The sequence below is a fragment of the Ciona robusta genome, chromosome 8 (genome assembly GCF_009617815.1).
Source record: "Ciona robusta chromosome 8, ASM961781v2".
NCBI lineage: Eukaryota > Metazoa > Chordata > Ascidiacea > Phlebobranchia > Cionidae > Ciona > Ciona robusta.
Window position 1 is genome coordinate 4,990,370 of NC_143242.1, and position 14,324 is coordinate 5,004,693.

The following is a 14,324-nucleotide window of genomic DNA, read 5'->3' on the forward strand; positions in this document are numbered from 1 at the left end:
TACTTAAAATGGTCACGTCATTTATTCATTGTGTATTTGAGTAACTGAACGCACAGACGCGCCAGAGCGATCTTGTGTACGAAACTACAAATGGCGAACGCCTGTGCCTCTACTTCTGCTTCCGTCTGTTGTTTACATTGCAGATATACAGCGGGTTTGTACTTAGGTGGATTACGTGATTACAGTTTATCGTAAAATGGTTTTCAGTAATGTCATGACGAACTATAATTTATAGCTTAAGATGTAATGAGATGTTAATATTTATTTCTTATGTATTTATAACGAAGAGTAAAACATGGATATTTATTTCGTTCTTGTTTACCGACTTTACAATGCCAACTTCAGTGTTTATTAACCTTTTATGGTATGTTGCCTCCTTTCAAAGACTTAAAACTGTTTTAATGTACCATAACTATTTCTGTATGATTGAAACCATTGTTCAGTGAAATCTAATTTACTATTTTGTGTATAGGATCCTAGGCTATGTCATTGCATTGAAAAAGTAGATCAGCAAAATGGAAGACAACTTTGAACTGGAAGACTGCGGTGACCTTTCACCAATATTGTTTGCGTGCAACTTGAACAGTGAAATATTTACATCAAACGACCTAAAAACACAATTAGAAAACCAATTTTTAAATTTCGGGCTGGCGCATTTTGTATATTTACCCAGCTTTCGGCGAATGCGTGTTGAATACAACACCGCAGAAGAAGCCATCTTGGCCAAAATTTCACTTCATAACACTGTTTTCCATGATAATGAAATGCATATTTATTTCTCGCAATCAGCAATGTCAACACAAGATACAACAACCTCTCTTGCTCCCCCCAAGGCTGAAAAACAGTTCTCATTTCACCACCTGCCTCCCCACCCATTGGCTGGGAGCCGATAGAAGAAAACAAACCTATGTTTAACTTTGATTTGATCTCTGCAGTAGTGGAACTGGAACCTGGCCAAAGCCATGAACTCCATAAAGCAACAACCACTACACCAAGTGTCGTTGTTCATATTTGTGATAATTTATCTTTGTCCGCATGCCAGCCGTCGAAAATACCACAAACACGACGGCCGGAGTCAAAAAACATTTAATGTCATTCGTTTTGAGTTGTAATTGTAATGTATGTATGTATGTTGTGTTATGTCTTTTAACAAAGTTAACATACATTACATATCTATGTTTCATATATAATATATGTCATGTGTTATTGACTATTGATTTTTTTTGATTACCACATGTTTAAATGTAGATATATCGTGTTTTATGTATGAGTGTTCTGTGCTTCTCATTTACACTGAATTCTGCCATACCCATAAGTTATTAATAACCTAACCACACTGTAGTTTAAGTTAAATGCAGGTTAAATGCATTTACATGCAGGTTAAATGCATTTTACTCCTGTTTTTCAGTATTTGTTTTTCTGCATTTTTGCAAGGTGTTAATGTTTGCAATGAACATATTGTAGCATGGTAACATGAAAGAATAAATTTTATTGGCACCGTAGAACCTCACCCATATAGAATACTCAATGCACAAAAATTAATAATATTTATCTAAATTTACTGTATGAATAAATAACTAAGTAATCCTTGTTAACATGAGAGGATAATAAGCCAAGAAAAAAAGTTATAAAGAAATCTCCCAAATACATTTCTGCACATAAAGTTCCAAGTCTAAGCTTGTGTCCCATTATAGATTGGTGCTGTTTAAATTAACTTATTTCCCTCACAATTGTCCTAACCTTTTAAAATTTCCAAACAACTCCCACTTTAAAGTCTCATGTTATAACAAAATGCTGAAATAAGGCAATTGTATGTAATAATTTATCTTGTACTGTTTCTTCTAAACTTTTTATTTTATATATGTTCATGCAGATCTTTGTGTATTATTATATTGCAAGTTGTTTAACAATTGCTAACGTGACTGGCTAGGTATAAATGTCTGATTCTGCCACCAATGAGTGTGATTTCCGGATAATAAAGATAATATAAAAGATGAAATGGGCCAGGCAAGTCTAAGTTAAAAAAAGTGTCCAAGTCTAAAAAGAACGAACCACAAACTGAAGATAAAACAGATGAAGTTGGTTTCATGTGTGGAGTGGTGGAAGGTTTTATGGAAGGCCATGGACAGCTGAACAACGCAAAGAATTATTTCGAAGGTGAAATTGGTTAGGCTATTGTGTATTCCTGTACATTATGTTACTTTTTGTTATTTACTGGTTCCACTGTTATGCCAGTTTGATAAATAAGTGAAGTTCATTGATATATATGCTTCCAATTTATAGAGGAATTTTTGGCTTTTGAGGTTATCAGACTTTTTTAATTTCAATAAATTGTGAAATATGCATGTTCACCAAAACTAAATGACCTTTGTTGGTTCACCATGTTGGTTAAATAATTGTAGTGCTATATTTATACACCTATTTTCAGATTTGCAGATTACTTATAGAATATATATACATTTAATTGCTGTTTACTACATGCTAGTAAAGCATGTCAAATTCACCACATGAATTTTACATTGTTTAAATTTGACATTTAGACTATTAAACGAAGTTGACATTTTTTGTTACGTGATATAAATATTCTGTAGAATGGAAGTGATGGGTTTGAATACTTACCTATACGCTCCTAAGGATGATTACAAACATCGGTTGTTCTGGAGGGAGAAGTATTCAGATGATGAAGCAGGTGTGTGTGATAATATATACTTATCTAAATATAGTGACTGGGATTATTGGCAAATATGTATAACCGATTTATCCCATATTTCTTAACATTTTGTAGTGAGGATTTGGTAAAAATAAAAACAAATACAGTCTGTGGCACATTAATGTTGGTATAGTTTACCACAAATTGTATATGGACGTTAGAACTAGGTGGAGCCATATATTTTAGGATTTTGACGCCGTACTTCCTACCACCTTTATCCTATGTTACCATACATATTACATCAGGTATGTAACACAACATACCACCCACCTTGATACAGTTTAAAATTAAGCTTGTAAATATATCTTTTGCAGCTTTACTGCAAGCACTAATAGAGGAAGCAGACACCCACAATGTTTTGTTCGTATATGCCATATCTCCTGGACTTGATATGGTGTTTGCTTCACCAACTGAAATTGCTGCCTTGAAAAACAAACTTTTACAGGTATGTACTGATTTGTGTAGTGTTTCAACTTCTAATGGTTTAATTTTTAAATTCAAAGCCAACAAACCAGGTCTAAATGTTGGTTAGGGATGTTGACTTTAAATTTGTGGCCTTAAAGTAAATTATTCACTATGTGTGCAATTGTAATGAGGAAAACAAAGTATATATATAGCAGTAGTTAATTACCACAATGATACATTGTTATAATATGCATCAATACCACCAGATAATTTTAACATCTTGTAATGCACAGGAAGCTATATATTGCTGCACGTGCATTAAAATAGTAGTAATAAGTATAGAATCTGTATTATTGAGTGTTCTTAAAATCAGTGGGGATCTAGATGTGACCACCCTTGGTGTTAGGGTTCTGGGCCAATAAATTTATTCTGAGGTCACAGTGAAGTATCACCCTTGTGTATTAAGTTTCTATAATAAACTTATGACTTTGAACATGGCATTCAAGCACACCCTATTTACATCAGGTTAAAAGCTTAGGATGTAAAGCATTTGCGTTGTTGTTCGATGATATTGACCCAGTGCTGTGTGCGTCTGACCTTGAGGAGTTTCAATCATCAGCCGATGCACAAGCTTCAATAACAAACCTCATGTTTGAAACATTACAACAACCTAGGTTCATATTCTGCCCAACAGGTCAGTTGGATTTATAATTGTAAATTCATATTCCTTATGCTCACTGTTGAGTTATAACATTGGTATCTTCTTATACACCTGACAACCGACACACATGGTGTATTCTTGTACACCAAATACACATGCTGCATTATACACCTTATGTTCCATGTTGAGGTATAACATGGTTGCCTTCTTATAGACCAGACACTCATGGTAGCCTATATCATAAGCTATACACCAAAAACCTAATGTTTTTAGTTATAAAGTAGTCTTTATCTTTATGAAACCTACACAATCCAAACATAACCTAACCATTAGATTGTGATACTACTTTCACAGAGTATTGCGCCAGCATGGCAATCCCTGATGTTTCTACATCAATTTATTTGAAAACTCTTGGAAGTAAATTGGATCCTAATATATCAGTTATGTGGACAGGTGAGTAGTTCAACCATGTGACTGGATATTACATGTTTAGGAATCTATAAAGAGGGTTATCTGTAACAATACATGCAAACGTTCGTGGCCAACTTTTAAAATGATTTACATTGTAAACTTTTATTGGTTATCACTTTAACCTGATTGCGTATATTGTTTAAAACAGTTAAAGAAGTGTGCCTGACATACGAGAATTTAATATGTTTGGTATGAATAGTTGTGTGTATACTCATTAATACTTGGTATGTTTTGATATAGCATCTATAAAATATATTGTTCTTTTGAATTGTACTTTTATTATATTCTATCATTTCTATGAACGGTGTGTCTGTGACCTGGACCTGGATATTAATGTTATCAGTTAATTAAAATGAAAGTAAATGTTCTTTATTATACACCACAGGTCCTAAGGTTGTCTCTCATGTAATAAACGTGGATTCTATAAAGACATTATCAAAAGTACTCAGAGAAAAGTTGTGATATGGATAACATACACGCTAATGATTATGATCCAAAGCGTGTCTTCCTTGGGCCTTTTAAAGGTATTTTATTTATTTTACTGTAAAGAGATTATTATTATGTGTTTGCTTAATTTTGTTTGTTTTCTTTGAAAATAAATTATTAAATAATTTTTTTTGATTAAATGCAAATGTATTGGATTTAAATTAGCATAAGTATTATGACATGTCAATATTGGGTAAGTTACTGGCCGGTAGATCTTATCTATATGAAAAAATAAAACTGTGAACAAGCTCTTCCAAATGTTTACTCAAAGCACCAACCTAGTAGGCGGGGAGATGGGACACCGTTTTATTCTATTTTTTTTCATCCGATTTGGTAGTAAACAAAGGAATTTAAAGAAATATAAAGCGTATACTTCCATAGACTGTTGCTAATTGTTTAAAATACGATCAGGGGATTTAGATATCATGTTCTAAAGGTGTCCCACCTTCCCCCACTCTAATATATATATATATATATATATATATATATATATATATATATATATATATTACATACATGTTTACTTATGGCTACTAAACCAGGTCGTTCCACACACCTTATACAACACATAGCTGGAGTTATGACCAATCCTAACTGTGAGTTTGAAGCCAACTATGTTGCCATGCATACGCTTGCAACCTGGTGGAAATCGTTCAAACCAGAAAGAGTGGAAGAATCTGCTGCAGGTGTGTTGGGTGTTGACTTAATTGTTGGTTTTAGGGTTAATAAAGAATTTTATTGGGTTTGTTTGTTGTTATTTTAGTGTGGGCTGAAATAACAAATGCAAATATGTTAAACAAAATTTAGGAATTTAATTAATGGAGAAGTGTACTGTGGCAGTGGGTGTTGAGTGTCTTCAAAATGTATTCTTGGGAAAAACGCTTAACTGTAATCATTTTAACCCTGTGGCCACTAAGGTTGACCAAATATAATAATCAGCAATTCAAAAAAACTACCAATTCTTGCATTTTTTATGTATACACGCGAAAATATTGTAAAAATAAAAAAATCCAAAAAGTTACTTCAGCCAATGAGAGCACCAGTAAACCTGTGACATCATCACCAACCAATCAATCAAAACCTTTGGATGATGAGAGCATTAGCAGTGGAAGAGCCTCGGACTCAGATAGCGATACCGACAGTGATTATTCATCCCATGATGGCAGGTTCTTCCATCAATACAGAAACTTCAACCATGGTGATTATGACCCGGATAAAGCATTATATGAGGTAATGGTTGCTGATATTTTTATTGGTATAAATGTATAAATGTTTTCAGTATATGTGTAATGTGTATACCATAACTGTTTTGAGTATAATATTGCTTTAAGTTGACCATACTTGTGCACTTATAGTGGAATATTTTTTTTAAACTAACAGTTTAAATGGGGCTTTACAACAGTTTGTAACCACCCTTTACTTTGTATGTTTGTAGGACTTAAAAGGACTTGACTTGCTTCACTATATAGACTTTATCCTTTTTAAATGGAATCTTTAATATTAAATAGTTTGTGAAAAATTGTTTTATTTTTCTTAGGCTTTAATAGCTTGGTTGCCAGTGTTCTCTCTTGCAAAGTATCCAACTTGTAAAGTAGTGCCAAGAAGTGGAACGCCCCCAGCCATGCCTATGGTCCCAAATCTACCAATCGTCTCACATTCCCCAATCGCTACGGTTTGCACAACGAAAAACGTCACAAAGCCAGTTGTAAGTGTTGTTTGTAAAGATGACTCCAGTCAGGACACTTCTACATCCGAAACCCCTGAAAGAGGTTCAGAAAGTTCATTAGAGACACAGAAAAGTGACATGTCCACTGCCCCATATGTGTCTGTCACAATACCAAGTGATAAAACCAACACCGACGTATTGACTGTGGCAGAAGACCATGCCTCTCATGTTGACAATGCAGAAGGTGATAAATTGACAACAAATAAGGCTGATTGTGATGTACAAATGGAAGAGAATGATGGGAAATTGGAAGAAATGCAAACAGAAGGAGAAGGGAACAAGAATAAACTGGACCAGGTAGATTATTGTGTAGCCATTAAGTGTTTTTAATTTTTATTTATAAGCTACCAATACCCAAGCTTTTAGACTCTCATCCTATTAGGATTCTCTAAACTGTTTGGTGAACACTAAATTTTGGGAGACTTTTACAATTGAACACAACTTATGTCGGCACACCCCAACCACCCTTTTGAATCACAGACCACAGCTTTAAAAACCTTAAGTTACATCCCCAATTTAGGAAAAAAAAAATTTTATCCAGTGCAAAAATGTATCTTATTTGTTAGAATTAATAGGAAAATGTTTTGATTCAGATGGAAACGGAGGAGGTTACTGTTACTGAAGCAAATGTTCCGATGCAAACGGATGATGCTGACAGTGATGTTTCCATGGCAACAGCAAATAGCAGCGCAGCAACTGATGTCGAAGAAATGCAGAGTTCGTCACCAGGTGGTGCAGAAGAGAAAGCAACAAAAAATGATGATTCAGCAGAAAAAGTGGAAGAAAAAAGTCCTGCGTCATCAGATTCAAAAGAAAGGGAAGTGACTCAGCAAAATGAACCTTTAAAAGACAATCCATTATCAGTGGAGGATATAACAATGCTTGCTGAATGTTTCTATCTACCGTATGAACACGGTGTGTTTGGAAGGCAGATGGTGCAAAGGTTTAGATGGCTAAAAGACAAAGCTGTTAAAATGTCACAGTGGAAAAATAAAAAGTCGGAAGATTATTTAGACAAGGTACTGTATGTTATAAATATCTTTCAATGTTATGAACTTATCTATCTTAAGTTTCTCGCATCCAAGGTCTCAGGTATGCCTCACTAAAAATCTGACCCTTCTAGAATAGAATGTCTGAATAAACTTTCGTAAATGCCAATAAAAAATCTTTTAACTTAGTGAGGCCCAAAAGGTACCATACTAGGTGTTGAGTTATAAAAGTGTTTTTAACTCCCAGGCATTAGAATGGTCCGAAAAAGCAATGATATTTGAAGAGCAATGTCGGCGTGTACAAGGAGTGTTCAATAAAATATGCATGTGCCCCAACAGAGCTCTACTGTATGATCTATTTCCTTATCTGTGGGATTTAAAAGGGGTGGTCACCATGTTGAGATCATATGTTAAATGGTTGGGTGAGTTGTTTATGAACATCATTAGCGTAATGTTACATATTTATACACTTGGTATTTTAACAGAATGTTTGACTATTTTACAAATAGTTTCTGCTATTTTACAAATAGTTTCTGCATGTGGCTTTAATAAGGTGTGCCTCCCCTCCCAAGCAAGTCCTATATTACATAATACATAGGTATTCACTACTGTCGCTAGGTCATTGGTTGTAATTATTACCTTTCACAGGCCATATTGAGATTAAACCTGGTTTAATGCGTGACGATGACAAAAGTGAATCAACTAATCAACCAACAACATTATCTAAAGGTTAGTTCTATGTCTATCGAGCCTTATTTTACCTTATTTATTATTGTATTTACCCCTGTGTCATGGGATTTAAGGTTGCATTATTCCCCATATTTCAATCCTAATTTTTTTGTAAGGACTTTAATCATTTTATATTAAAACTGACCATGCTTCTGTGTTGTTCAGGTTTATATCAGTGTACTTTCCCACTAGGTCCCACATCTACATTTGGCTGGGTGGGACCTGACCCCGAACCATGGGTTTTCAGGGGTGGATTATCTGGAGAATTCCAGGTGAGAATGTTTGTTACATGTTTATTATTGTAATGTTACTTTAATGACAAAACCAACTGAAAGTCATGTTGGCCTGGTTGGTGTCCCCACACCGCAATAGCTTCGGCAGCTGAAATGTGGACATAGGGGAGTTGCAAACCAAATATTTTACATAGTTATCCACACAGTGTGGCAACCAGAATCTTTGCTTGGCATATTATTATAACTTTATATATATCATATCATTCCAAACAGAGACTTCTTCCTATCAGTTCTGCGTTTGATTTATTCTGCCAAACCTTGCCCCGCAGTCCCCAAGTAAGCACATACATCGTGCGTCCGTATGTCCCCACAGACGAGGAATCTGTGTTTAGTGTTTGTTATTCTACATGGGATGATGGGAAAAGAGATATGGAAATGTTTGAGAACCATAAACAGTTGCCAGCTGATAGGTGAGCTTGTGTATTGATGGTGGTAGCTCGCTTTGACTCTCTTTTAATGTAGTTACAAGCAAAAGCGTAATTTTCCCAATAATCATACAGAAATTTTGCATATGCCTGCCGTGTAACCATTTTCTGTCTTTCTGACTAAATGCTGTTAATGGCAGATAAAACATTGGTTGTAATTTAGTTTTTGTGTAAGATTAGTTTTTGGAACATATACTATGCCTGGTTACAACACCAGCTGGAGAAATTTCCAGTTTTTTTAATACAGAAATTATTATGGCTATGCATTACAGGTTAACTGGAGCTTTGCTTACCTTGTCTCCTGAGTATTGCTTTGTTGTTGAAGATGAATCTGGTATTTGTGGATACCTTGCAGCTACTTTAAATGCAAAGGACTTTTGGAAGAAATATGAACTCGCTTATCTTCCAGAGATGCGAGAAAAATATGCCAAACCTGAATCGGAAGATGAAATGAATGATGCAGAGGTACTCTAGATTTAAACCCAAGATCTCTGGTTCTACATACTTGATCTGGGTTTGAACACAGAATCCTTAGTTCTGCAACCAAGCCCGAGTTTGAACGCAATATTCATATGTATTATTAGTAACATCACATTTTTGTGTTTCAGAAAATGATAGTGGATTTGCACAGCACAGATGACAGATACGGCTATGGATCTGACAGTCTTGCAGTCACCCACCCAGCCATGATGACATTGGCTCTAACACAATGTGCTTATCCAAATGTTGCCAAGAGCATGACAGTATGTCTTCTATCCGCACTCAAATCTCACAGTAAGAAAATAAAATATGAATTGCAGTCAAAATAATTGTCTAATTTGGTCCGCAAGATTTTATAAGAAATCATTGTATTAAAGAGCTGATGATTATTTTTTCACTAGATTCAAGTGGAGTCCATGTTATTATTGATTCCAACTCCAAATATTTTCAAGATTTATATACAAAGTTGGGATTTACCGAGATAACAGATAGTCCCAGTTCTGCAACTGATGGGGTTACTATATATGGAAGGATATTTTAGCATTTTGAAACAATTTTCTATGTAAATTAATACCTGATTAAATTGAAGCCATTTTTTATTCGATGGCTTTGCGATTTTTTTAAATGTCTTTAGTTTTAAGTGTTACTTAAAATGTTGGGCCCAGGGTTGTTACTGTGATGTGCAATTTGTATTTCTTAAGACCTTTATATCATTCAGTTGAGTTTTAAGGGGTATAGAGTGGTATCAGCCAAGGGTGTACAACATAATAATGTATTTTACAAATTTGTGTTCAATTGATATACTTTTAATATGGCACTATGGTTTAACTTTAGCAATAATTGATGTTAGAAATGTAACCTGGTGCTCTGTTTGATGCATATCATTGTAACACTGTTTGGTGTTTATTTGAAAGACAAAGTAAAAGTTGGCACCACATAAATGAAAAATGACATTGTTTATAAAATTACCTTGACAGTAAACTAATGTTTTTTTCTTCTGTTGCCACAATTTTAACCTAGTGATTTATGTTATGAATATAATTGCAGTTTACACACAAACTTTTCAATTTATAAAATGAGTAAAGTTAAAACCTATGATTTGCCATTTTATGTTTTTGACATTTTTTCTACATATCTTTAATCCAATGTCTTGTATTAGTATGTTAATCTACATTTTGATTCTTTGTATGAACCCTTGTACTACATACATGGCCTAAACAAACGTTTTTGGGTACTCTAAGCAGTAATAAACTTATCTATGTTTTTCTTGTTTTAAACTGTTTTTTTTTGCTGCTATTGCACAAAATTCTAAAGAAAGCTGGTAGTTATATTTTCTAATCATTTAATACAAGTGCTTTTTATTGTAAATTTTTCATCATTGTGTAAGTTTAAACGCAACACTGTCGAGAATATATGGTTCCATACGAAAATAAACTTTCAAAGCAATGAAAACTTAGAAAATAGGAAAATGAGTCTTTATTTGGCCTAAAACCTCATGAAAACTGAACAACAGCATTATACTTTCAACAAAAATAACCATTCATGGCCTTTTCATTCATGAGGATAGTTGTAAAATCCTTGTCAAACCAAAGCTATGTATAAAGAGTTGTAAAAAGCAACACACCTGTTAGCAAAAAAATGATAATTACAAATTTACGCTTTACGTAATTTAGTCATGTAACCTTGTCTTATAAATCGGACATACCTTCAAATTAGTAGCTTAGTTGAATGGCAAACCCCATTTGCTACATTTTACTCGCAAAATCTATGCAGTAGTATTTAGTAGGCAATGTAGGCTATAATATGCAAGTACGACGTATTTAATTTAGTTGTGTCCAAAATGACGATACTTCAGCGTCAATTTCATTTGTAGCCGCAGTTACGATGGTATTGTAGTTGGAATCAGTGGCTTACTATATGGCTAGACTATCGTAGTTTTCTGTATCAAAGCAAAGTTCCTGTTTTCATACTAGTCCTTATTTAGCGGTTATGTTTACGTTTGGGAAGGTCTAAAAAACCACAAAGTTACCTAGTAATTCAAAGCTTCAAGCTATGAGATACCCAGATTGTAATGTTTTGGTGTTGATATAATTAATTTATGCTAATTAATAACTTGTTGTGACAGTTTTTATAAGACTACTATTAGTGTACTGTAGATACAGTTGTTAAAGCATAGGAAATATGTTACAATCATTTTTACTAAAACATATAATTTATACTTATATGTTCTCTAATTCATTATGTTATGTAGACTTCTATACGCTCTAATTCCATTTTGTTTGATTTTTAGATTATAACTGATTAAAAAGATGCCCCCAAAACGAAAAACTCGACAAAACTTAAAGAAAGGAGACAATGTTGTTGTTACCATCGAAGATGCAATTGAAGATTGTTTAATCGTTTCATTCATTTTTCAGAACAAACGCTTTTCTGGTGCATTAATGGATACAACAAAAAGGTAAGTTGCAGTTCGCCTTTTTCCTTGTTGAAAGAATTTTATTTCTTGGTGTTTCTATGTTGTTGATGTTTTTGGTGAATTTGTGATTTGTAGTTAAAGTTTTGCATATTACTTGAAATATTTTGCATTATAGTGGCGGACCATATGGTGTACAAGAAGACCCAACCAAATCTGAAGATGAACTGAAAGTTGAAACACGCGGATCGCAAAATCCAGCCACACAAAAATACAATCATAAAGCTCCGTTCCCTCCAGCTCTTGAAACACGGAAATCCTATAAATTTGATGTTCCCCAACCTCCTATGAGAAGCATTTTCAGAAGAGCACGCAGGTCTCGCCGAAAAGCAAAATTAAATTTGTTACAGAGTGGTAAACGTAACATTATTCGACCACGAGGCTGGAAATTTTTGTCCCACAGTGCGTCATGTCAGTGCACTGAATGTGTCCAAGGCGTGCAAGCCGGAAAAGATGAGCCCACTAGCTCAAGTAAACGCCGGTTACAACCACCCTCAGAAAATGAACCCTCAAATTCAAAAACAAAACGTATAAAGTTTCAAGATGATACGCCATCTACCACATCAGATGAAGACAGTGACACTAAACCTCACAACCTTGTTATTGAAAAGTTAGAATCTCCATTAAAAACATTACTTCCAAGAAAACCACAGAAACAAAAAGAAATAATGGAAAGAAGCCCAATGATTAAAATAACATTCAAGTCCCCAGGAGGCCAGGGCAGAGTTTTTAAAATTCCTTCACGTTTACATCATTCTCCTGTTAAAAACGAAAATACCGAAACCAAAAAGTTAGAGAAAGTCTCCTTTTCGAAACAAGGAAGAGCTTTAAAGGCTTTAAAAAGAGCAAAAAATCAAACTCATGTGAAAACAGAAGGTGAAAAATCTGGGGGTAAACAATCAGAAAAGGACAAATGTCATTTACGTGTCATACTGGAGCCAATAGACAAGAAAAACAGCATGGCACAAAAAACAAACAAAGCTGTGATTTCATCCGCTGTAGATATGTACGACCCTGTTAACCTTGTTGAGGTGAAAGAGCAACGAAAAATATCAAAACATCCAATCAATGCTGGCCAAAGTGATCCACAAACTCATAGCATTAATGTTACAAGTTGCAAAGCCCCAAATGGAGTATTTACCCAGGGTGACGTAGTGTGGGGTAAACTGCGGGGCTATCCGTGGTGGCCCAGCAAAATCACAAAACTAACAACAACAAAAATTGATGGTAAAATTCTCCAGCAGCATGCAGAAGTTGGATGGTTTCAATGTAGAACCAGATCTGTCATCCCAATTCGTAATGTGCAATTATTTCAAAAGCATTTTCATGATCGGTAATGTATTTTTACTTTTTTAATGCCTGGTTCTCGGTTGTGGAGGTAAAGACTTTTAAACTTGATATCTTATTTTAATATAGCTAGTTCAGTTACTACATATAGTAGTATAAACATAACAGCATTGTGGCTTAAAAAACAAAAGCTGGGCGTGGGTTTAAGAAATATTACTGGTCCAAACCGGCATGGAAAAACATGTTTTCCTCAAAACCCATTTGTTAATTTAATAGATAAATTATGACTTTTCAGCTGTGGTTAATCCCTAATTTGCCCATCCCTGGTCTGAAATGTATTTTTAATACAATACTCTCCATACCCAAATTTTTTGTGTGTTTGTTAGTAGTAACTTTATAAATGAAATGTTGTTTTCTCATTCATTAATTGCTAGTTATTACCCTCAAGCGAATCAGAAACTAGCTTATAGTTTTAATTTCTTTTTTTCAGGTTTGAAAAAAGGCGGAAAGGAGGGTATCAAAAAGCTGTTGCTGCCGCTCACGAGGCATTGAAAGAAATATCTCCAGAAGTCAGAAAACTAATTTCGCAATTTGAAACCTAAAACTGTATTTGCTTGTGATGTTATTTTTATTGCATTTTGTGGTTGCAACATCTGAAATTTCAATATTTTCTTTTCGTATATTTGTTTTAACAATGTAACAGTGCTGTTTTAAAAACAACTTTTAATATTTGTCAAAACTTGGCAAAGTATTGATGTACTGCGAATTAAATTTCATCTGTAACGCCGAAGCAAGGTAAGGCGAAATACTATTTCTACAACAACCCTAGGAGTTTTTTTAATTTACAAGGGCTAAAAATTAAAATATTAATATAAAAGGGGATAATGGTGTGGTGTCTTGTATAAAATAGTTTGGCACCAAAATTCTGTTTATGCTTGCATATTGGTGGTGCCATAGCTTATTGAATGTGGTTTATTGGAACAATCTGTTAGGGGTTTATAAACTAATTATTTTTGACCATAACTTGCCATTCCCAAAAAGACATATCTGATTTAACGACTAAACCAAAACAGCGGATCGCGTCATAAGTGTTGTGGCGTTTTTGTGGGGCAGTGCGCAGGTTTACTACATGTCACGTGAAAATTCGTTGTAACTTAATCATAAAGGTCATATGTGAAGTTACACAGCA

General features: G+C 34.3%; 2 protein-coding genes and 1 long non-coding RNA gene across 3 annotated transcripts; 2 read left to right on the forward strand and 1 right to left on the reverse strand.

The window, feature by feature from the left end:
* The first annotated feature begins 1 nt into the window (after position 1).
* LOC149732592 (protein O-GlcNAcase-like) lies at positions 2–10,844 on the forward strand. The gene is given in 20 exon segments (XM_089882672.1): positions 2–154; positions 473–2,103; positions 2,106–2,157; positions 2,592–2,689; positions 3,025–3,155; positions 3,641–3,809; positions 4,131–4,229; positions 4,633–4,699; positions 4,701–4,771; positions 5,276–5,419; positions 5,761–5,963; positions 6,271–6,756; positions 7,053–7,478; positions 7,696–7,870; positions 8,097–8,177; positions 8,343–8,449; positions 8,684–8,880; positions 9,168–9,360; positions 9,504–9,669; positions 9,777–10,844. Coding segments are annotated over 19 exon segments (3,021 nt in total). The 5' UTR covers positions 2–154; positions 473–2,087; the 3' UTR covers positions 9,917–10,844.
* Positions 10,643–11,211, reverse strand: LOC149732593 (uncharacterized). The gene is made up of 2 exons (XR_016385529.1): positions 11,081–11,211; positions 10,643–10,999 (listed from the first exon to the last, which is right to left on the reverse strand). It is a non-coding gene; the product is annotated as an uncharacterized LOC149732593 (long non-coding RNA).
* Positions 11,139–13,929, forward strand: LOC149732594 (PWWP domain-containing protein 2A-like). Its single transcript, XM_089882678.1, has 4 exons — positions 11,139–11,262; positions 11,666–11,833; positions 11,967–13,181; positions 13,626–13,929. The coding sequence occupies exons 2-4, from the start codon at positions 11,685–11,687 to the stop codon at positions 13,735–13,737; spliced, it is 1,476 nt and encodes a 491-aa protein (XP_089738804.1). The 5' UTR covers positions 11,139–11,262; positions 11,666–11,684; the 3' UTR covers positions 13,738–13,929.
* The last annotated feature ends 395 nt before the right edge of the window (positions 13,930–14,324 follow it).

Bases quoted from the DNA above. Each gene is read 5' to 3' on its own strand.
- LOC149732594 (XM_089882678.1), top strand. From the start codon at position 11,685: ATGCCCCCAAAACGAAAAACTCGACAAAACTTAAAGAAAGGAGACAAT. The intron at 11,834-11,966 runs GTAAGTTGCAGT...TTTGCATTATAG, and splicing joins TTAATGGATACAACAAAAAG to TGGCGGACCATATGGTGTAC. The intron at 13,182-13,625 runs GTAATGTATTTT...TCTTTTTTTCAG, and splicing joins CAAAAGCATTTTCATGATCG to GTTTGAAAAAAGGCGGAAAG.